At 34.3% G+C, this 21,806-nt stretch overlaps 2 protein-coding genes across 4 annotated transcripts in view; both read left to right on the top strand.

Annotated features, from left to right (window-relative positions):
* The first annotated feature begins 250 nt into the window (after positions 1-250).
* On the top strand, positions 251-12,833 carry LOC132908257 (von Willebrand factor A domain-containing protein 8). 3 transcript variants are annotated; one of them, XM_060962066.1, is made up of 19 exons: positions 251-497; positions 576-659; positions 742-1,163; positions 1,239-1,403; positions 6,391-6,549; positions 6,632-6,868; positions 6,940-7,152; positions 7,237-7,397; positions 7,462-7,744; positions 7,832-8,530; positions 8,894-9,274; positions 9,379-9,530; positions 9,702-10,131; positions 10,200-10,954; positions 11,032-11,342; positions 11,411-11,662; positions 11,847-12,241; positions 12,314-12,552; positions 12,647-12,833. In XM_060962066.1, exons 1-19 carry the CDS (start codon positions 389-391, stop codon positions 12,762-12,764), a joined length of 5,565 nt encoding a protein of 1,854 aa, XP_060818049.1. In that variant the 5' UTR covers positions 251-388; the 3' UTR covers positions 12,765-12,833. The 3 variants fall into 3 exon arrangements, with proteins under 3 accessions (XP_060818049.1, XP_060818060.1, XP_060818071.1); XM_060962077.1 differs by lacking the exons at positions 251-497; positions 576-659; positions 742-1,163; positions 1,239-1,403 and adding exons at positions 1,669-2,544; positions 2,622-3,609 and having other exon boundaries at positions 6,673-6,868; XM_060962088.1 differs by lacking the exons at positions 251-497; positions 576-659; positions 742-1,163; positions 1,239-1,403 and adding an exon at positions 5,674-6,316 and having other exon boundaries at positions 6,673-6,868.
* Positions 12,834-13,584: 751 nt separating this feature from the next.
* Positions 13,585-21,806, top strand: part of LOC132908361 (putative mediator of RNA polymerase II transcription subunit 26) — a 254,038-nt gene continuing 245,816 nt past the window's right edge. The window contains exons 1-2 of the mRNA XM_060962327.1: positions 13,585-13,903; positions 17,993-18,557. Coding sequence (XP_060818310.1) covers positions 13,602-13,903; positions 17,993-18,557 — 867 coding nt within the window. The 5' untranslated portion in view covers positions 13,585-13,601. The remainder of the gene's footprint in view (positions 13,904-17,992; positions 18,558-21,806) is intronic.

The raw sequence follows: 21,806 nt of genomic DNA on the forward strand, positions 1-21,806 counted from the left end.
CCTCCTCGAGCAAAAGTACAACTTTCTAGTCGATTAGACTATTGTCCAATTCCTTTTTTGTGTACTATAAACTGGTATGAATTTATATCATGTAACCTTACAGAAGTATTATATGAAGACATTTAAATTTCTTGTTTACTTGAAATATATATTACAATATAAAAATATTGAAAAGAGTAGTATTATGAAATATTTTATTGTGTTCATTTTTGTATTAACTTGTATCAAACTTTGATCACTATAATCAGTTCATTATACAATCATAATAATCTATATACATATGTATATATATATATCGTTATAAGTAATCGTATATATTTTTACGAAAAAGAATATCTTTTCTATAATTTTTGTTAAACTGTAATGTGGAATAAATTAAAATAAAACAATGTTATACGTTTTATGTCATTTTCATCGTATGTCAACTAATTATAAAGTTTTAACGAGATCTAAAGTATTTCGTTCTAACCTTTTATTATTTACACGTTGCAAATCAGGTATAATAAATTAAAATAAATCAATTACTTGTGATATGGCGATATCATTGTAGTTTAATTATTTCATTTTAACTTTAGATAATAATATGATTGTTAGTATTGGCCAAGTTTCAAAAACAGTGAAAGCACCACAAAAACCTGAGTATGTGCCTAGAAAATACTGTGAGTTAAATAAGTATTTTTCTTACATTACTTACTTTGTTCCTGAAGGAAAGCACTATAACAGTGATTTTTATGCAAACAGTGTTAAATCTGTCTACTCAAAATGAGGATGCATCTACATTAAGGCATTTAAAATGGATGCTTCAAAAGGATATTTTATCTCAAGATATTTTTTTAATTGGAGGTCCAGGGACTAGACGCAGAAAATTAGCTCTTGCTTTTCTCGAATTCACAGACCGTGAAGTAGAATTTATAGCACTTTCAAGGGATACAACAGAAGCAGATCTAAAACAGCGGAGAGAAATAAGAAGTGGCACTGCTTATTATCATGATCAAAGTGCTGTAAGGGCTGCAACGAATGGAAGGATTCTCATTATTGAAGGTGTAGAGAAAGCTGAAAGAAATGTTCTTCCTGTTCTGAATAATTTATTGGAAAACCGTGAAATGCATTTAGAGGATGGGAGATTTCTTGTCCCTGCAACACGTTATGATAAGTTGCTTAAGGTATTAATATCTGTATACGTACATTGATTTCTTATTATTGATTAATGGATTTAGTAAATCTGTATTTTCTTTTAGACATATAGCCAGGAGGAATTAGATAATTGGAGACTAGTTAGAGTTAGCGAAGACTTTAGGGTTATTGCACTGGGTATGCCAGCACCAAGATATCCTGGCCATCCACTTGATCCTCCTCTTAGATCTAGGTTTCAAGCCAGACATATTCCACCTCCAAGTTTTGAAGTGAGTATGTTTAATTAATAAATCTGTTATCCTACATAATTTCACTTAAAATAATTTTACTAATATTAAAAATGATATAAAAAGAATTTTATGATTAAATTATAATGTAAAATTGCTGTTCACCTCATAAAAAAACATAATACGTGCATTATGCAATATATTGTGCAGAATTTTTACATTAAATAATTTATTCAATAAGTACAGTGAAAATTATATATATATAAAAATATAAAATTATAAAATTATACAACGTAACTCTTTCTGAGTATACATATTTATAGTATTTATTAGCAATATAGAGATTTAGAAGTTCGTGAGTTATAGGTTTTATGTGACAACGCTCAGTAATTACTGGCGCGGCTCAGAGAAGATCGTGGCGCGTGTAATTTACTAAAGTTTTACTTGATTTATGTAGCGTCGTATCGTTAGGTATGGGGTGCGGAGGTCGCACAAACCCCTCCAGTCGGCCATCCCTTCCGGAGCCGGTTTCCTTCCTATATAAACTGTTCGTAGCTGCGCTATGGTCACAGTCATCGTAGTTTAGATCGCGTGTCGCGAGAACAGTGGAACCTTGTTTGTCCTCCTGTTTAACTGGGAGTCAATACGTCGGAATTCGGTCGAATCACAAGTTTAACACACGTTGTTACTGAATATAGGAAGAATTATCAATAATCAAGATATATGTTTGAGAAATAAAATAATACAAAACGTTTTTTTGTATCTAAAAATTTTAAGAATAAGAAATATGGTAAACTAGAAAATATTTGTAAAAAGGAAACGTTACATCAGTTAATGCAAATTGCTCGTGTTAATACTATATATATTAATTACATTTTAAAAAATAATTTGAAATTTCTGATGTATTTCTTTCTCGTATATTATTGTTAAATTAATAAGTTAATAAGTAAATTATAATTGAACAATGCCAGCAATATGGTCGTCATCAGAAAGACCAATATCCGTTCGTACTATCTGGGTGGACGGTATTCGACACGCGATCTTATCACCCGATGATCCATTGATCCATTCCAAATCACGTCGACGTTCACGTGTATCAAGGAATAAAAGTTACTCAACGGAGTATCAACAGTTGGAATCAAGACTGGATCGACTGAACAATTGTTTCACAAACTTGCAGATGGTAGTTAGCAACGGTCTTTCAGAAGTCAAAGAAACTTCTCAGATATATCGCAAACTATCCGCACCTCCTTGTTCCAGAATTTCGACTAGTACTTCCGATACTAGTATCTTAGAATCTATCCTAAATAATAATAGAAAATTTAAAACGAAGTATCGCTGTCATAAAGCAATGAAAGAAGACCCAGTATGTTTCATCGACAAAGAAATTCTTAAAAGTGACATTTGTGAAAGAAGAACATCAGAGTCAGAGCCAGATTTTAAACTAAATATAACAGAATGTGGACAAACGGAGGGAACATCCGATACTTTTTGGAATCCATTATTCGAAAGGGTGCTCCAGTGGTTGGATTTGTCTGGGAAAACGCAAAATTTCAAGAACGATTTCGAAGACCACTTTGCGGTAAGGCCATCTGATGAGGAGGAACAAAAATGGAGTGCTACTAAGAGGAGACTTCCCCGTCTGAAACGTGATCCTTTCGAAGATAGAGAACGAATAACGATGAGAAACAACAAATTACCTAGAGAGCGTAATTCAGAACGCCTTAAAAAGGAAGAAAATAAAATGACGCAAAGTCGGTTGCCCAAGATAAAGAATACGAGGGAACAGTTTCAAGAATTGAACGAAAAGTTAAATAGCGCAAAAACGTTTCCAAAGTCTGACGGAGATGAAACGAAAAATGAAATGAAAGAAAAAACATCATCGACGATATGGTGTCCTCCTAGCCGATTAAAGTTGCACGTAGTAATACCGAGTCTCGCTTGCAAAGAGTTCTACGCGTCCTCGCAAGAATCATTGGTAGATGACTAAAAACAGTATTTAATCAGTCATATCATTACATGCATATTAGCAGCAGTCTAATTTACATCAGATCTCCATAACATAATGTTCTCTAAAACTAATATCATTTTTTGCTGCAAGACTATCTCTAACAGGAATCTTATAAATCTATATAGATTAATCAACTATTAGAACCTTTATCATAAGTGATATAATATACTGTTTCTAGTGATAGAATTTTATTAAAAATCCCAACATGTTTAATACAAGTACTTACATCATCTAAAGGTAATTATCCATTATCCATACGTATATTACTAACAGCATGTAACTGAATTGTTTTTAATTCTTTTATAAACACTTGTATTACTTTTATTTATTCGATTATAATGCATTATTTCGTTACATCAATTGCATGCGATACGTACAACGATAATTAATTTCTACGCGTTAGCTCGATTATTCGCGGAAATGTGTTTCCCCATTTGTATAGCCAGCCTTTATTCGTTAAAATACTTGTGCATCGCCATGTATCATCCCTGTTTCATCCCCGTTCGCCACTTCCTACTGAAATTCAATACGTCGCGGCGTCGGAATAAATCCGGTTTTATCGAGAGTCAATTCGACACCCATTATCCTACGCGTGAAGGAGCAGTTGGAAATGGTGCCGGCACGAGACGTCGCGACCAAAGAACCTTACACGCTTTAACGTCGTTTAGTATTGTTTGCAAATTGGACAAAGCAAATAATATTCGTGGCAAGGGTCACATAAAAAGTCAAATATAATTAAGGGGTATTTAACTGCCTTAGGGCGTTTCTTCGTGACGAGACGACAGAGTTTCCAATAGTACCTCTAAATTTTCGCATTATGCAGTGCTATTTACGAACCAATAAGTTTACACGTAAAAGATCTCTGTTTTACTTTAAAACATATCCATATAACGTAGTTTTGGTACCTGGTACCTAGTTGAAAGTTGGTATGGTTATTTCAAAAGTTGAGAGCAAAAGACTACTTTTTTTAAAATGTGACTTTATAGTATTAATTTCTTCCAAGAAATTGTATTAATCATACAGAAGTGGAGAAATTTATGTTTTCCAAATCAGACTCAGGTAACATAACGAAATCAGTTGTGCACTGAATGTTCTGTGCTCCCGTCTCTTTTTAACAGCGAATTACTTTGCTGGAATTACATATATACTTGGTTTTAACGAGTTGCATATGTATTTAGTTTTATTCTCAATGCTCCATTTATGAATTTACATAAACGAATTTATAGGATTCTTTCTTAAACCTCCTATATTAGCGATGCAATGTTAAAGATTTAGTTTATAAAGAACAATGAAAATTATTGGGAATAATCGAATAATAAATCATGGTATGGTATGGTTTATATTGCATAATTGTGACATTTTTGCAAGGGTTGAATATTTTACATAGTTAAGGTAGAGAACTGCCGATTATTGTGTAATAGTACATGATTTATGAACTCTGCATTGAACCTCGATGATTTATTGGAGGCTATAAATCGCGTGATTGCAGTTTCGAACAAGACATTGATGTCATAATCGGTCAGAGTATTTTAAGAAGTTTCCGAAAGTTTGTCACTTACATCAGAGACATGTATCGTTATTTAGAAAGGAATGAACAGTGTCGATCTTATCTCAGAATATAACTTTTGTAAAAAAGTTTGCAGTTATTCAACACTGCAGCAGTTCCTTTAAATTGCATTCGTTTCATGAGTTATTGGAAGTGACATCAAACGCCAAGTAATAATGCAATTTAACATGCAATCGTGATCTATGTTCATTAATAGAAACTTTAAGTTCTATTGAAAGAGACAAAAAGAACCTTGTAATGAACGCATACTCGGTAACGATTCGTTCGAAACATATCCAACTTTTCCGTTTGTAAGAAAGTAATTGCTTTTTCTACGTACGTTTACAAGTACCATAGAAATGATTCTTTATCATTATAGAATGTCTGCTTGACGTAGATTATTTCTATTTGCCCTTCACTAAGGGAACATTTTCGTGATATCATTTATTGCAATTTTACTTTTAATTAATAATTATAATTAATAATGAAATTTAATATAATAATCGCTAATTAGTACAACGTAATATCACGATAATTTGCTTTTAAAGTCTTTACGAACAAGTAGAAACAACCTATGATAAGGCAGTCATTCTACGACCATAACGAGCTGTTTCTATGATACTTGTAAATGTTCTTCATACCAATACAAAAATATACGATATACGGAAGTTTATATGGTTGTTTCTGACATATCAAAATCTTAAGGTATTGATAATTAATACAAAATATTAAAAAAAAACAATCGTGTAATCTATCATGTATGTACTTCCTAAATTTTTGAAAATTAAAATCCTTTAAACTTTTTAAGTATTAATACAGTAGCAACGATGAAATCTTTCAAGAGCTGTTTCTTCGTTCTCAACGAAAATAGGGATATAAGAAAAATTTGATGGAAGTTGAATTGATATCGAGGTAGTTTCAGCTTTTTCGCTAGATCTATTCCAGGGATTGTTAAAGCAATCGTATTTTCCCGGAAACCGCGATAATCGCGTCGATAGGTCTGAGAATGTAGTCCAATTGAAACTTTTCGATAGAAATCTGTAAGCTATCTAGAGAGTTTCGTGCCGAGTGGTAGTTATTATCGTACTTGGCGCGCACTGGAAAGCTCTCTTGGTGCTAATCACTCGCGTGGACTGTTTCAAACAAATTGTGGTGTAACATTCCGTACGCGGACTTGTTCACAATTATGCAGGATATGCGGTTCTCCGGCAAATGGAAATAATGCGAATACCTCGCGGAAGTAGTGTAACCATAACTTTGCTCACTATGAGGTATTCGAAGCAGCGTGAATTATTAACTTCTGTTTGAGAGTTGAAGTCATCGTAAACAGTATGCTTCGTACACTCATTGTCAGCATTGACACGCAAGAAAAAGTCTAAATAAATTTTCTTACATCATGTTAAAATATCAAGCTAAAATAGTATTTAGAGAAATTTTCGAGAAATTTATTTGAACATTTTTACAATTTTTAGGAGCAATTGAACACATTAAAAAATCTAGTTACGCACACTGACACTGTGAAATTAAAGCAACTATTATCGTGCTCGCACGCTTTCGTTACACAAGAGGCTGTGTCCTTAGGTCTTCCGGATTTTCCTCTCGATAATTTGACATCGGTTGCTATTATACTGGTAAATTGTTTATCCTAAATTTTTTTTTATTCTGAATTTCGATCTATTATGTATTATTTGTTAATTTGTGTGTAAACCGCAGGATAAGTGTCCATACCTGTCGGTGTACGATATATTTTACAGGTGTTATCCGTATAAGCTATTTTTGGCAAAGGAGGGTCAATTGGCCGTCGAAAGCATCCTCGAAACGTTTAATATACCGAAACCAACGATGCACGACGTTATGATTTCAAAATATGTAAACGTAGATAGGAAAAATGAAGAAGACAATTCAATGAGTGTCAGTATAAAGCATCCTTCTGGGGAAATAGGGTTGAACGTGAGTAGACTTGTTAAGAAAGAAGAATTTATAAATTTGCACATCATATCTCAATCGTATGTTTTAAACAGGTTTCTTGTGGCACGAAAAAGATTAATGAAAAAGCACAAGAAAGTAAATACGTAGAAACGAGTTATCAGAATAATTTATTGATAAGTTTATTGGAATCGCATGTTGTTTCTGATATTTGTTTGATCGGCCCAAAAGGATGTGGGAAATCAATAACTGTACAAACATTAGCTAATTTATTAGGGTACGAAGTCGAGCCTATCGTATTGTATCAGGCAAGTGTCACATATTCGTACACATCTCTAAATTAATTTAAATAAACATACAATTTATTTGAAACAACTGAAATATCTTCTTAGGATATGACATCTAGAGACTTGATACAACAACGGACAACATTGTCCAATGGTGATACGGTTTGGAAAAATTCGCCGCTAGTCGACGCAGCTTTGCATGGAAAATTGGCTATACTGGATGGAATTAATAGAATCGATCCTAGCACTCTAGCTATTGTACATAGGTACATTGTCCTTAAACATTTTAAGTTCTCCAAATGTCCTTTTATTCGTTTTATTCATTTTTAGATTGGTTCACGATCGAGAGTTACAGCTGCACGATGGCAAAAGACTCATCAGAGCAGATCGTTACGATGAGATAAAGGAGAAGTACAATAAATCCGACGCAGAACTGCAAGAATCAGGTGTGCTGCGTATTCATCCATCGTTTCGAATTATAGCTTTAGCAGAATCACCGATGCTTAACACGTCTTCGAGGCAATGGTTGAATTCAGAGCTGCTCAGTTTGTTCGTTTTCCACGAGATGAGACCGCTCACCAAGTCGGAGGAGCTCCATATCGTTCGATCAAAGGTATTTATTATTATTTTCGTTCGTTCGTTCTAACATTTGACAGAGACGCTTCCATGTATACCAAGTGATGTCTTACGTTGTTTTTAGTACGGGGAACCTTCCACGGCGTTATTAAACATTCTGGAATTGGCGCACGTACTGCGATCCTCCAACGATCCAACTTTACAGTCCTTGGCTAGCTTTCTCAGTACGAGACAGCTTCTGAGGATAGCAGAAAGGATGCACAAGTTCCAAACTGACGATGCTTATAGCGCAGTGCAACGCTCTTGTCTGGCTCGTTTCTTACCAACGATAGCGAAACAAGCATTGGACGATTGCTGCAATGGAGTAAATATCGTTGCAACGAAAAATACGATGGACCAGAACATCAAGTGTCAAATTAATGGGAATACCGTACAAATTGGTAATACGGTTACCAAACGATACAACACGACAGCGTTGACAAAAGTACCTGATGTTTTATTTTATGATGTGCCGCAACACGTTGCGCTATTGGAGAATCTACTGCAAGACTTTAGTTTGGGACAGAATCTGTTGCTAGTTGGAAACCAGGGTGTCGGCAAAAATAAAATCGTCGATCGATTGTTACAACTTCTAAATAGGCCGCGTGAATATATACAACTACACAGGGACACTACTGTTCAAACTTTGACTCTTCAACCAATGGTTAGGGATGGAAAAGTTGTGTACGAAGACTCGCCACTCGTGCAAGCCGTTAAATTGGGACACGTGCTCGTCGTTGATGAAGCGGACAAAGCTCCAACCCATGTTACGTGTATTTTAAAGGTATGTACGTGCAAACTAAGTTATATCGGATGTGTTATCATAGAAATTAGTAGCCCACATAAAAGAAACAGCTAATGAATCTGGTTTATAGTTTCTGAATAATTTAATTTAGACGATCTCTGTAACAATGTTTAGATTTAATCTTTCAATTTCTATATTTGATATTTTGGAGACTAAGAAATAGTACATATTTTTATTGCCCGGACACTTTATAGTTGAACCAAATATCGTCCTGAATTATGAAACTTTAGCCAGTAAAATTACGGAACTTTAATGCCACCATAAAGTCTTTCTCAAGGTCTTAAGATTAGTCTTAAGATTTAATGCGTACAATTTCATTTCCTATGATCTTTCTGGTTCCAGACTTTAGTCGAATCTGGTGAAATGATATTATCAGATGGAAGACGTATAGTATCTTCTCTAAGTTCCGACGAAGAAAATTCGAATAAAATACTGCTTCATCCAGATTTTAAAATGATAATATTAGCAAATAGACCCGGTTTTCCATTCTTGGGAAATGATTTCTTTGGAGCACTGGGTGATCTATTCAGTACGCATACGGTCGATAATCCAAGCGTTGAAGATGAAATTCAACTTTTGAAACGTTACGGTCCGAATGTAGACGAACAAATAATATTTAAATTAGTAAAAGCTTTTGGAAAATTGCGAAATATGGCTGATCAAGGATTAGTTTCATATCCATATTCGACTCGGGAAGTTGTTAATATTGTAAAGCATTTAGAGGTGAGCTTTTATCACTGTTTATTATTTATATGAACCTCGATCCAAAGCTTTATTCATTCCGTGATGTTTCGTTCATTGGCCAATTTTTTTACTTACTTTTTCAGAAATTCCCACAAGAACCGTTATCTAAGGTGGTGCGAAATGTATTCGATTTCGATCGATATAGCGAGGAAACATTTGATACTTTAGTATCTGTATTACACGAACATGGGATTCCCATTGGAACAAGTCCTACTAATATTTCGTTAGCGAAAGAGTAAGATATTTAATAAAAAGAATTCCATTAGAATAGCTTTTACCGCGGGCAAATGAAAGTTATACGTTTAACATGTATTTTTATTTTTGAATAATATACACGTATTTAGAAGAAGAATAAAACATAGAAAGAATACAACGTTTAATATTTCTTTTTCCTTTTCCTTTGCAGAATATCTTTGCCGGAAAGCAAAATTAGTGCTACATGGAATTTTTCTAATAAGCAGGACGTGCTAGGCGTGCAGGAAAAATATATTAAATTAAAACCGCCGATAAGTTTAAGTCAAAAGATTTTACCTTTAGATCGCGTTGAAGCCAGATCAGCTTTATTTACTGAATTACAAAGTTATTGGACCATTCCAATTAGTGACACCGCCGTAGTCGCAGGTCTGTCAGTTATTAAAGGTACAAAAGCTGATGGAAAGGATGATGTAATTAATGTCCTTACTACGAATCCATTAAAGATCTTTAGCATGATTCAAGAATCAGATAAAGTTCAGGAAACTACGTTACATGGATTAATAAATTCTGAAAGAAGCAATAGACTTCGATTCACAATGGCGAGTGATAAAAATCAAAATGTTTTAATCTACGAAGAAACAGTAAGTAATTTTTATATCAAATTAATTTCTTTTTATTACAGCATATTATACAAAGTGTTTGTTTTCAGAGCAATGTTCTTTTAATAGTGAATTTAGACGAAGGATTCGTTCAGAAGGTAGAAATATTATCTTTCTTCGATATGGCATCAGATAAAATATCAAATGCCTTGAGAAATACAAATCTTCACCGAAAAATGAAGACAGATTTGATAAAATCCCATAATCAAATCGTTTTCTATGTCTATAATTCTAACAAGATAGAAGTGGTCGATTTAAATCGTATGTGTTTCTACACACTGAATTTACCGTTTGAAATAGAATCAATTTTACTTCCATCAGAAAAAAGGTGGCTGATTCAAAGTAGAAATCAAAAGAAATATATTCTCAAGAAATCTGTAGATTCGTCACCGTGTCCAAATATTTTACAACAAGTAGAGGAATCTAGCAAAAATAATTTTGAGAATGATTTATTTCTCAGTTGCACTGGCAGCAACTTGAACAGCAATCTACTTAGTGCAGCACTGAAACAGAAAATAGATTCTCCAAATAGATTGCTAGTATCTAACAATACTTATGCCACTATTGCTGTTGGATTTCCTGATCTAGATAGTTTTAACCAACTGCATACTTGGCCAAGACCAAAACAGAGTAGAAGCTCCGCGCCCCCTGTTTTTATGGATAATGGGCAAATTATTAGAACGGTTACGCCTCGTGAAGTTCCTAATGATATTCTTCCGAACACTGGAGCAAATTTAGGGGTCGTTGGTTATTTAGAAATTGTTGATATCGTAAATCAGAAGCTACGATATATACCCATACCAGAGTAAGTATATGTGATTAAATTTAATGTCCAATAATTACTAAATATGTACTTATTAACCGTATTATTTATATCCTTAGACTATCCAATGTAACGCATATGACTCAATTTTTGTATCCAAACAAGCAGAACTTGTATATTGCTCTTAAATCAAATCAGGATCTTGTAACGGTAGATGCAGGTGGTTGCGTTCGCCTTTGGGAGACGTCACTAGCGAATATTGAACAATCACTTGGAGCTTGGCGAAGAATGTTGGATGACGGTAATGAAAATTTGCAAATGACGAAAGAAAGGTACTCTGGCTTGGATGTTAGTGGCCCGAAACATGGTAAAATCGATGAAAAAAACGAACCGCACGTTGGAGGCAATACATGGGCAGGAGGAACCGGAGGTATGGTGTGTGATGCGCTAAACACAACAAACGATGATGCAATATAAAAAGTACAATGAAAATTTTAGGAAGGGACACAGCTGGTCTTGGTGGAAAAGGTGGACCTTATCGCTTAGATGCTGGCCATACAGTGCATCAACTTAGCGATGAAGAAAAGAACGCGGTACCAGAACATATTAAAAAGGCAGCGAGAGAAATGGGTCTTAAAGCATTCCAGCAACGACTAAGAGAAATTAATATGAGCGAATATGATCATAATCTTTATTCCCAATTCAGTGACGCTGTTCAGAAGCAAGTTAAAGCGTTAAGAACTATAATAGGTTAATATATCCGCATATTGCTATATCAGTATACATTTCTAGACTAATTAAGGATGTATCAGACATCTGATAAACTTTAATGCGCCATTAGAATTAAATATTTATGCTTGGAAGAAATAATTTATAACTACGAAATATTTATTTTATTTTAATAAAGTTAAAATGCTTCAATTACGTTTTACAGATAGTCTACAGGCAAAAAGTAAAGAACGTCAATGGTGCAGACACCAAACTTCCGGTGAGCTAGACGATACTAAATTAATCGAAGGATTAACAGGGGAAAGAACGATTTACCGAAGAAGGGCGGAGAAAGAACCCGAGTTCGGCACTCCTCCGACAAAACCGAAGCGTTTAAAATTAGTAGTGGACGTTTCTGGTAGCATGTATAGGTTTAATGGCTATGATGGACGTCTTGATAGAGAAATGGAAGCTTGTGTTATGGTAATGGAGGCGTTTAGTGGGTACGAAGGGAAGTTTCAGTACGATATCGTTGGCCATTCCGGTGATGACTATAATATTGTTTTTGTAAAGCATACTCAACCGCCGGCTAATAATAAGCGTAGATTGGAAGTAATAAAGGTAATAGTAGTTAAAAAACATTGCTGCAATTAAACGTGAGGTGCGGTATTACGAACGATATAATTTTTTTAGACGATGCATGCACACTCACAATTTTGCATGTCTGGCGATAATACTTTAGAAGCGACTCAACATGCGATCGCGAATCTAGCGAAAGAAGACGCCGATGAATGTATCGTTGTTGTGCTGTCGGACGCCAATTTTGAACGTTATGGTATTCGTCCTGAGCTATTTACAAAAATTCTTACATCGAATGCAGATGTTAATGCATTTGCTATATTTATTGGTTCTTTAGGCGATCAAGCTTTCTAGTAAGTATATTGTTTGATATTCGTAAAATGTTTGAATACTTTGTAAAAATATTTTGTAAAATTAAAAATATACATTATTATCTGTAATTTTAAGTTTAACCAAGAAGATAGCCTCGGGACGTGCGTTTGTCTGTATGGATCTCAAGGATATACCTCGAATCTTGCAACAAATATTTGCTGCTTCTTTGTTAAGTACTACAAAATCAGGTTGATGTATCGCCGGTGTAACATACTTTGTTATCAATCTTTAAATAAATATTTATAAGGATATAAACCTTTAATAGCTAAGAAATGTATTGTAATATATACGTATTTGGTATTATTATTAATTTATTATATATACATATGTAATAGAATTACTTTTATCAAAATAATTTATTTTTACATTAAAATTAGTACTAATAATTATCTGTATTATCTTTCTTATTATAATTACTTTAAAAACATATATTAATCAATATTTACTAATTTAAAACATGCAATACTTTTGCAAATATTGGTATCATTCTACTTATTGCACTTGACTATCTAGTAACGATAGAACACCGAATTTTACCGAAATTAACCGAAAGCACTCGAAACAATTCAAAAACGTATCTTTACATTTCCATTCAATTTGCCCATAAATACAATTAATACAAATCTATTTATCCCATATACGTTACAACCAATTTATTTCATGATTAACGCTTCAAAATAATACAAAAATGCTCTTATATAAAAAACAAAATATCTTACCGAGTAGTTCGTGAAATGAGCCAAAATCATCTCCAAACCAGTCAAGAAACATTGCACTTTACACTTTGAAAAAATACATTACATGTTACACACGCTGAATTTATTCCACGTGTTCGTCGAAGAATTATATCGTGTAGGGGGAGGTTCGGTACTCGCGCATCGCTAGGAGTCAAGACTCGATGCGTGATGGGGACGGTTAGGGAAAAATGGGGGTGACGTTGCGAGTCGAAGTTGGCCGAACATAGCCGAAGCGAATCGAGAGTGTCGAGTGGTGTGGGGCGTGCATTTATTAGTCGCACGCCGGTCGTTGAATGGAGCGGGTGTGGAGACGTGTACAAGGTGCCGGGCGTCGTGGTGCCACAGCTCGCTGTGGTTGCCCTGTGCAGCCTTGTCAGCTGCACGTGGACCAACGCGCGAAACGAGGAGGCGGTCGAAAATCTCGCGGTGGACCGCAAACGATCGTGTGTGGCTGTCAAGTGCAGCCATGTCCGGTACATCCGGTACTGATTAGGGTTCGTCGTACCCGACCCGCGGTTGGCAACTGTGACTGTCCACCGGAATCGCAACCTTGTCCGCATGTACCGCGTTCATCGGCTGTTCGACGTATTCGAAGGTAAATAAACATCTGTCATTGCATGTTTTTCTCGATTATCTCCGATATTTGTCGTTCCTTTTTTTCCGTTACTGTCCAATGTTTGGCGCGACAGTGTATGCTGTGTACACGTTGCAAACCATTACGAATTAAAGGGGTGCAAGGGACGAAGGTCAAAGTAACCGTGTGTTGATCGTATTTGCGAAGCCGTAAACGAGGCTCGTTGCGGCGCGAATATAGTGAAGTTGGCATCCTTTTGTAGAGTCAGGGTAATGTGTCTACTTAGTCCTATTTTCTTTGAATAGTTCGCAATCGAATCGTGTTATCTTGTTGATAAAATGTTTCTTAAGTTTGATGAAAAGAATTTCCAAAGTTTGATGAAAATACGAAGGAATGGTTATTTGATATATATAATTTTTTGTCCCAATTCTATTGTTAGACTAAAGTTTTTCTTAAAATATTTCCTCAATATATAAGATTGAAACAAAGGCGATATTAGAATACAAAAATTCGAAGACTATGGTAAGGTTAACAATGGAAAGGTTAGCGAGGAGATTCCGCGATGCATCGTAGTAAAGTGGAGGGGCAGAGGTTTGACTAGTCGAATCACCATCGTGTGATTTTATTATATCAAATAAATGTAAGGTTATGGACTGATCGAATGGCTGCTTCTAGGAAGAAATACATAAACCGAACCTTATTGCATTGTAGGTTCGTATTCTACAGGTTGCTCAAGAAGTGCATAATAGTTTCAATCTCGTATTTCTCTATTTATTTCGAAATAGGATCGATAATGTTATATTAGAAGGAACTTTTGTCAGAAACTTTTTGCTAAAAGACAGATATAAGATAATCTTATTGGATAGTAATAGAATTTTTGATATATTAAATATATCATATAGATTAATAATAACATTTATTAGAGTAATATTATAACGATAATTGAAATATATATATATATATGCTATCTGCCTATAATTAATAACTAATATTTGTGTCTGGCATTGGAAAATAGAATGCACATTTATTCACAAATTAAAATAAGTAAATTATAAAAATGTGAATATTTTATTTCGTAAAATAAACACTGTCACTGTGCTACGTCTAAATGTACATGTCGTATTCATAATATTTACTTTTATTTTTTTGACTCTTCGTAATATGATTGTATGGAAACATCGTTGATGTCGACAATGTTTATTTTATAGCATAGTTGCCAAGATGCGAATTACGTTTCAACTACATGATATTCGAAATAGCAATTACGTAGATATTTTTATTTCCGTGTTAGAATCTTTAAAGTGAAAAATCGATGGGCAAAAGTGTGCTTTTTTATGAGCCAAGAAAGTGAAATGCATTAATATTTTAAAATTTGCTTTGCTTTTATCAATGTCAAATATGATTGAAACATTTTAGCAATAAAGTTTTAGTAATACGTTTTACGTTCAAGCCAGTCAACATTGGTCTTGCGAACGTAATTTTGTATAGCTTCCATCGTATCTCTTAATTAGTTTTTAAGGTAAATATTTTATTAATTTAACTTTTGGTTTATACGAGGAAGTCTTTAATAAGAGACACTTAACACCAATTTATCAGAATATCGTTTGTAAATTGTTAATAAATCGTTTGTGAAGTTTGAAGTTTAAATTTTCAAAGAGAACATTCGGTTTGATTGTGATTTAATTTTTTTATATATCGTTCTCAATAATTTTGCTTGTGCATTGTCTTTAAATATCTCACGTTTCAGTGTGTTATTTTGGTTTATTATGATCCTGTCTAAAAATAAAAGATCACAGGCTATCATATTGTTTGCGGATTATCCTTCACAATTTCTTTTTTCCCTTTGTTCCTCAAAATTATTCTTTAACCATTTGAAGAGAAATTTCATATATTTTAGTTTGATGAATCTCATTTTCCTTTAACAAATTAATAACATTACATTTCTATTGTAAGGACTATCAACGTAATAATAACTTCCAATACAACCAAGTATTATAACAATAAAATATAAGATACAAATATAAATCGGATAAATACAATTTCCTCCTGAAAATCGTTTAAACACGTACGTACATAGTTTTCAGAATCGCCATGGGCATGTAATTAAGCAAGTTGTAATGAGGTACAAATGTAGTTTCATAGTTTCCAATGTAAGATTTATCAACGTTGTGCGAACTGCTTTATCCAGAACTACTAACTCCATCCAATTAACAATAACTTTATTCATTTAACACGATATTTTTAACTTTCCTCGAATGTTAGAGAAACGAGAAGCAAATTAACAAACTTATTCCATTATTTTCTTTGTTTCTCGTATTATTTAATTTATCAAAATAAATCATATACGAACAAATACTATTTCTGTTTAAACGAAGGATATTTATATTTATAGCAAATATTTATATCTTTATAGCAAAAGTTGTATCGAACACAGGAAGACGACTTTAAATTCGACCAGAAGCAGATACCACTCGATCAAATGTTTACGTCGCAATAGATATCATCAGGATCTGGCAGAGCATAGCTGTGATTACAGGCAAAGCCAATAGCATTTGGTAGGACTTATCTAGGCTAGTATGAATCGACTGGACATGACAGAAAGCATTAAAAGCCAACAGGATTCAGTAGGGTATAATATATCTTGGTACAATATGATTCGAACGTTGTAAAAATAGCCGAAACATCGGTAGAATTTAGTCAAAGTCGAGTAAGAAAAATTAAAGTCAGTTAAATACAAAGAAATCTGTAGGAATGCTGATCGTACAGTTCAATAATAATAAATGGCGCCACGTTCATGCGTATGGTCGTATAAAGATCAATATATAGGTCACGGTGTCAATGGCACTTACCTCCATTCTGTGAAGGTGGAATTTGATTCATAGAATTTGATTTTGATGGTAAAAAACCGAATTGTATAATAACTACGCTTCCGTATTGAAGAGTGTACGATGAGATGAGAAAGATGAATTTAATACAAGTAATTTTCACATTCATAGATGCGATCTATATACTAGTCTTGTTTGGAGTTAGAGTTTTCATAAAATTCTATTTTAATAGTTTAGACGGCATACCATAAGAGCATTTCTATTGGAAGTTATACCTCTTTAACCTGTTCTGGCCGTGTACCAGGATATTGCTGATATCAGGATTTAATGTCCTTGAAGATGGTACGCTGTTCTCGAATATTAGAGCCTTGTCGTTTCACATAGTCGCGAGAAATTCTCAAGATCCAAGTTTCACCATTTATAGTTAGTTATCTATTTTACTAAATGATAATTACCCAGGATATTGATTTTCTTTTTAAAAATTTCATTGGTATCTTCGTATCTCGGAATCTCTCGTTTTCCAAAGATTAATTTTATCTTCTCTTGAAATCAGCGTCCTTTGTAAACTTTCCAAAAGCCTTCAACAACAGCGTATACGAGGACAACAAAACGTTCTTAGTTATCTCATAAAACAGGCTAATAACAAGCAAAATGATTTGTAAAATATATTATTATATTATTAAATCATTAAACCATTTTTTGTTATTTGGAAGAATTTTACAATCAATTCTCATTGAGAATCATAAATAAATTATTCTGGCGTGGTACTATAACGTGAATAATAAGTGTTTGTCGTATGTTTGATTCTAGCTGAATCTAATGTTTAAATCTAAAGGGTAATGTCTTTTTAGCCTGCGGATCTGATCCGTCGTGTCAAGTAATTGAGTAACTAGTGGGTTTTGATGGTTAATTCTTATATTATATCTATTACTGAATTTGGATATTTCTTCTTTATCTGTAGATATTTTAAGGTTAATAATATATTTAAATCATTTTTTTAAGACCAAAACAAAAGTTGAAAAATATAAACGATGCACTTATGAAAATAAAAGTGACCATTTTAGTACCAAAAAGATCATATTTTTCCATATTTTTGCATCGTTCTTCCCCATCACACGAGAAGCGGCAGAACTTTCTCGATTATCCGATATACATTTTTGCATATCGTGTCCATTCTGTATATTTTAACGCTTTAAATGCATAAACATCGCCTCCATCAATTTCAACCTCTTTCAGCGTAAGATATTCTTGTCTAATTCGATATCACATTCGTTTTGTTGCACAGATGCGACTGTCCAGAGCGACCTTGTCGACATTCAGCAGGAAACGGTGGTACACGGCATCGACTGCCAGTTCAACCCTCTTCACCCACTTTTTCTCAAGCGAACCAGCCAAACCAACAGCAGCAACAGCAACAGCAGCAGCAGCCGTGCGAGTGCGCCGAAAGAATAAACTGCACTCACACAGGCGGCGGCGAGTGCGAGTGCGGCGAGGAAGCAAAGCCATGCTCGCACACGGTCAGACAACGCCGGTCGCGTCGCACGTGCGATTGCAGTGGAAGTGGCACGCAACCGTGCAGCCATAAGCCACAGCACGAAGGACGGATAAAGCGTGTTAAGTGCCGCGTGAGGCGCGCCGGTTGTGCCATGGCAAGGTGTACCGCGGAACTCGCGATGCTGCACCTGCATTGGGGTCTCGCCACCGAATGTGCGCCCTGCAGACCGCGTGCACTCACGCGACGGCTCTGCAGGAGGCAGCAAAGCGACAACGAACTCTACAGAAGCAACAGCTTCAAGTTTGAGCGGTTCGAGAGGAGCAAGGACGAGTGTGCGACTCCGCTGCGGAAACAGGTGAGTCTGCTTTATGATTCCCCTAAGTCTGGAACTAATATATCAACCCTTTGAGGTACGAATAAGATACATAATTTTATTTCAATCGTTTCGGAAATTATAAGTCAGCTTTATCATGAGCGAAGAATGTTTATTTTATAGCAATAAGTAAACGAAGGGAAAATATTTTCATTCCCCTCTGGTAATAAAATTTGCTTACAAAATAACGTAACTCGTGTAGTTTGATAAGATAATTAAGGGTGAATAAAATTATATTTATGAAGAAATCAATGTTATCTTTTAGAGAGATAAAAATATGATTGATTGTTTTTATCGTATGGCGTTAATTATTATAATTTTCGTATATTTACATAGATACACGTTAGAAATTGTTTACAGTTAGTTCTAGCGTTAATGAGTTTGTGAATTTTCACTTGTTGCATGAATTATTATTCATTAGTTGGTGGGATATGAAGTTTAAATGACCCACGTTGGCGTTTTTAGGATGACGACGTTATAGTTATTGTTAGATAATAATTAGAATACTGATCTTTTTTCGAATTAGTTTAATGTTTGTGATAATAGAATCACAGATATTTCTCTGTGTGACTTCTTTTGATAATAGAAGTCTGAAGCATTATTTCATTTTATTTAGACGTTATATTGGAGAAAAAACGTGGAGCAAGTTTCGTGCTTTCTCAGAATGCGCTTGGATATGCATAACGAAACTGTTATTTTAAATGGTTGCTACGGTTTGAAGTATTTTTTAAACGAGAGCGAGTGACGTTAATTCACTCCAATTATTTGTATGTTTTATTCTTCTACGCGGAAATGCTTTCTTGCAATTATAATGAACGCAATAGCGTAAATTTTTTGTTTCCAGATACGTGGAATTGAAATAAAGTTGTTTGAATGCGCATAATAGATTATTATTATTCACAGAAAACGAGCTATTGTAGTATCACGGCTCTTATGTCTATGCTTTTGTTCGTATCGAACTTTTAATTTCATGTTGATTAAATCGTTCAAACAATTACGCATTGATCAACAAATTCTACAATATGCGATACTTTATTTCGAATCTTCAGTATTCATTACAAGCCCGGACGAATTTGTATATGTTTCAAATACGATCACGTTAATTATCGTTAAAGTTTAACGAGCCAATTCAGAAGTATCGCATTGAAGGTGCATCGTACGTTTGCGAATCGCGATACCAGGCCAAACAACTAAAATCTTTGTTAACCGAAGTAGCTTTATTAAATGAAAACCCGGACCAGTTCACTTGCATGAGAGCTCTGTAGAAGGCAGTAGAGCGACAACGAGTTCTACTTTGGGAACAGCTTTAAGTTTGAGCGCTTTGAATGCAGCAGGGTTTGCTATGGTATTTCACTTAGCGTATAGACGAGTCCTCGCGGTATACGCTTCGCTGCCAATGGTAGTACATGATTTTTCATTCGCGTATTACTGCGTTCTATTCGTATATAATGAGGAAAATAGGACACAGAAAATCTATCAGAATTATTATATATATACTTTTCTTTGTAAGTATTAAGATACACTGGTATTAAATTAAAAGTTAAGTATTAAGTTAAGAGTAGCTAACTATTAGGATATACTATCGAAAAAACGATTAATTGATCAGAGCTTTTCATTCGTGGAAAATTACGATCCAACATAGTACTTATTCATCGAAGTTGTTTGCAAGAATCGCATTAACGTGGTAAATTGCAATAATTATATATTGGTTAATTATACGTTTATAGAATAGTCGGATATATATAAGGAAAGAAAATGCCATTTTATTATATTAAATTAACGAGATTACTATTATAAGGGTCATATTGAATAATTCTTCAAAGTTTTAATAAATTCATAATGATTGTATCTTAATACTTATCAACAGGTGTATACGTCATTATACATTACATATTATTGAAATATTGCTTCTCCATGTTAATCAAATCGCATATCGAGATACAAGTTCTGTCACGCCGTTGCTTAAATCGGATTTTCGTCTATAAAAATTCTTTCGTCAGCAGTTTCAAGATTTCGGCCGGACGAAAGTATTCTACATTAAAGAAACTATTTTGCTTTTACTGTACAAAACGTGTCCTCAGGCGAATACGATGAAGATTGCACCTGCGACGCTATATATCGGATAAGACGCTTCTAGGGATTCTATCTCTGAAAAGAGAATTTAAATTGAAGCAAGATGGAGTTACACCAAGTTCGTGAATACGAAACAGTTGAAGCATGTCGCTTTTATGATATCCACCCAGTGGGAGGAAGGTTTCTTAAATGGATTTCACGGCGTGGTGATACCACGATGCCGAAATTTCCTGCAAGAGATGGATGCAGGTTACACGGTTACGTGGGCGGAAAACTTTTGCGACGTCATACTCGATATTGAATAACGAACAGAATCGAACGCTTTTGTAACGTACCTTCTTGCTCACATCGAGATATGAAATACTTTAATACGTTCGTTTCTATCGGAATTAGAATCCAAAACCAATAGGACGATGCACTGAAATATATTTGGAGCAACTAATTAAGGTGTTAAAAATAATAATTTAAAGGGAAAGTTTCTATCCTATTAGTACTTATTTATGTATATGCTGTTATTTAGTAGAGTTCATATTACATCTTGATTTATGTTTACCTGGAACTGCTGCAGTAGTATAACCGAATTTAGTCCGACATTTAGTACCATTTAGATGAAGGGTAGTTAAACGAAGTAATTTTTAATTAAGACCGTATAAATATTATTTTCAACTATTTTAAAATCTATTACTTTGACTTTCTCAAAAATATCTATTATTTATCTTTCATAAGATCACGTAGAGAATCTCTTGATAGTTGCATTGCAACGGGTCATGTATATAGAAGGAATTATTTAGTTTAAAATAAATATTGCTATATGTGGAACGTTCGACATAAAGAAATTAAAACACCCTTTTTCACGGATGAAGGTATTCAGGTTTGAAAAATTGCTTAACAGCTATGGAGTATAGAGTATGGTAACACGATTGGCGTTCGCGATAGTAGAGAATGGGAAAAAAGTGACAGGACGGATTATACGGTTATTGGAGAATCTTTGTTTTTTCATGTATTATATGTACCTACCTCGTTTTCACTGTTTTCTGTGGTTGAAATGTATGTTCTACCTGAACGCTGCCTTTATAACGGCTATTGGCAAAGTCGATATCACGTTATAGGCTTAAGGATTGTCACCTGAATCTCTGCTCGTCTCTGTTATTTTTATAG

The sequence above is a fragment of the Bombus pascuorum genome, chromosome 1, assembly GCF_905332965.1.
Source record: "Bombus pascuorum chromosome 1, iyBomPasc1.1, whole genome shotgun sequence".
In the NCBI taxonomy this organism is placed as follows: domain Eukaryota; kingdom Metazoa; phylum Arthropoda; class Insecta; order Hymenoptera; family Apidae; genus Bombus; species Bombus pascuorum.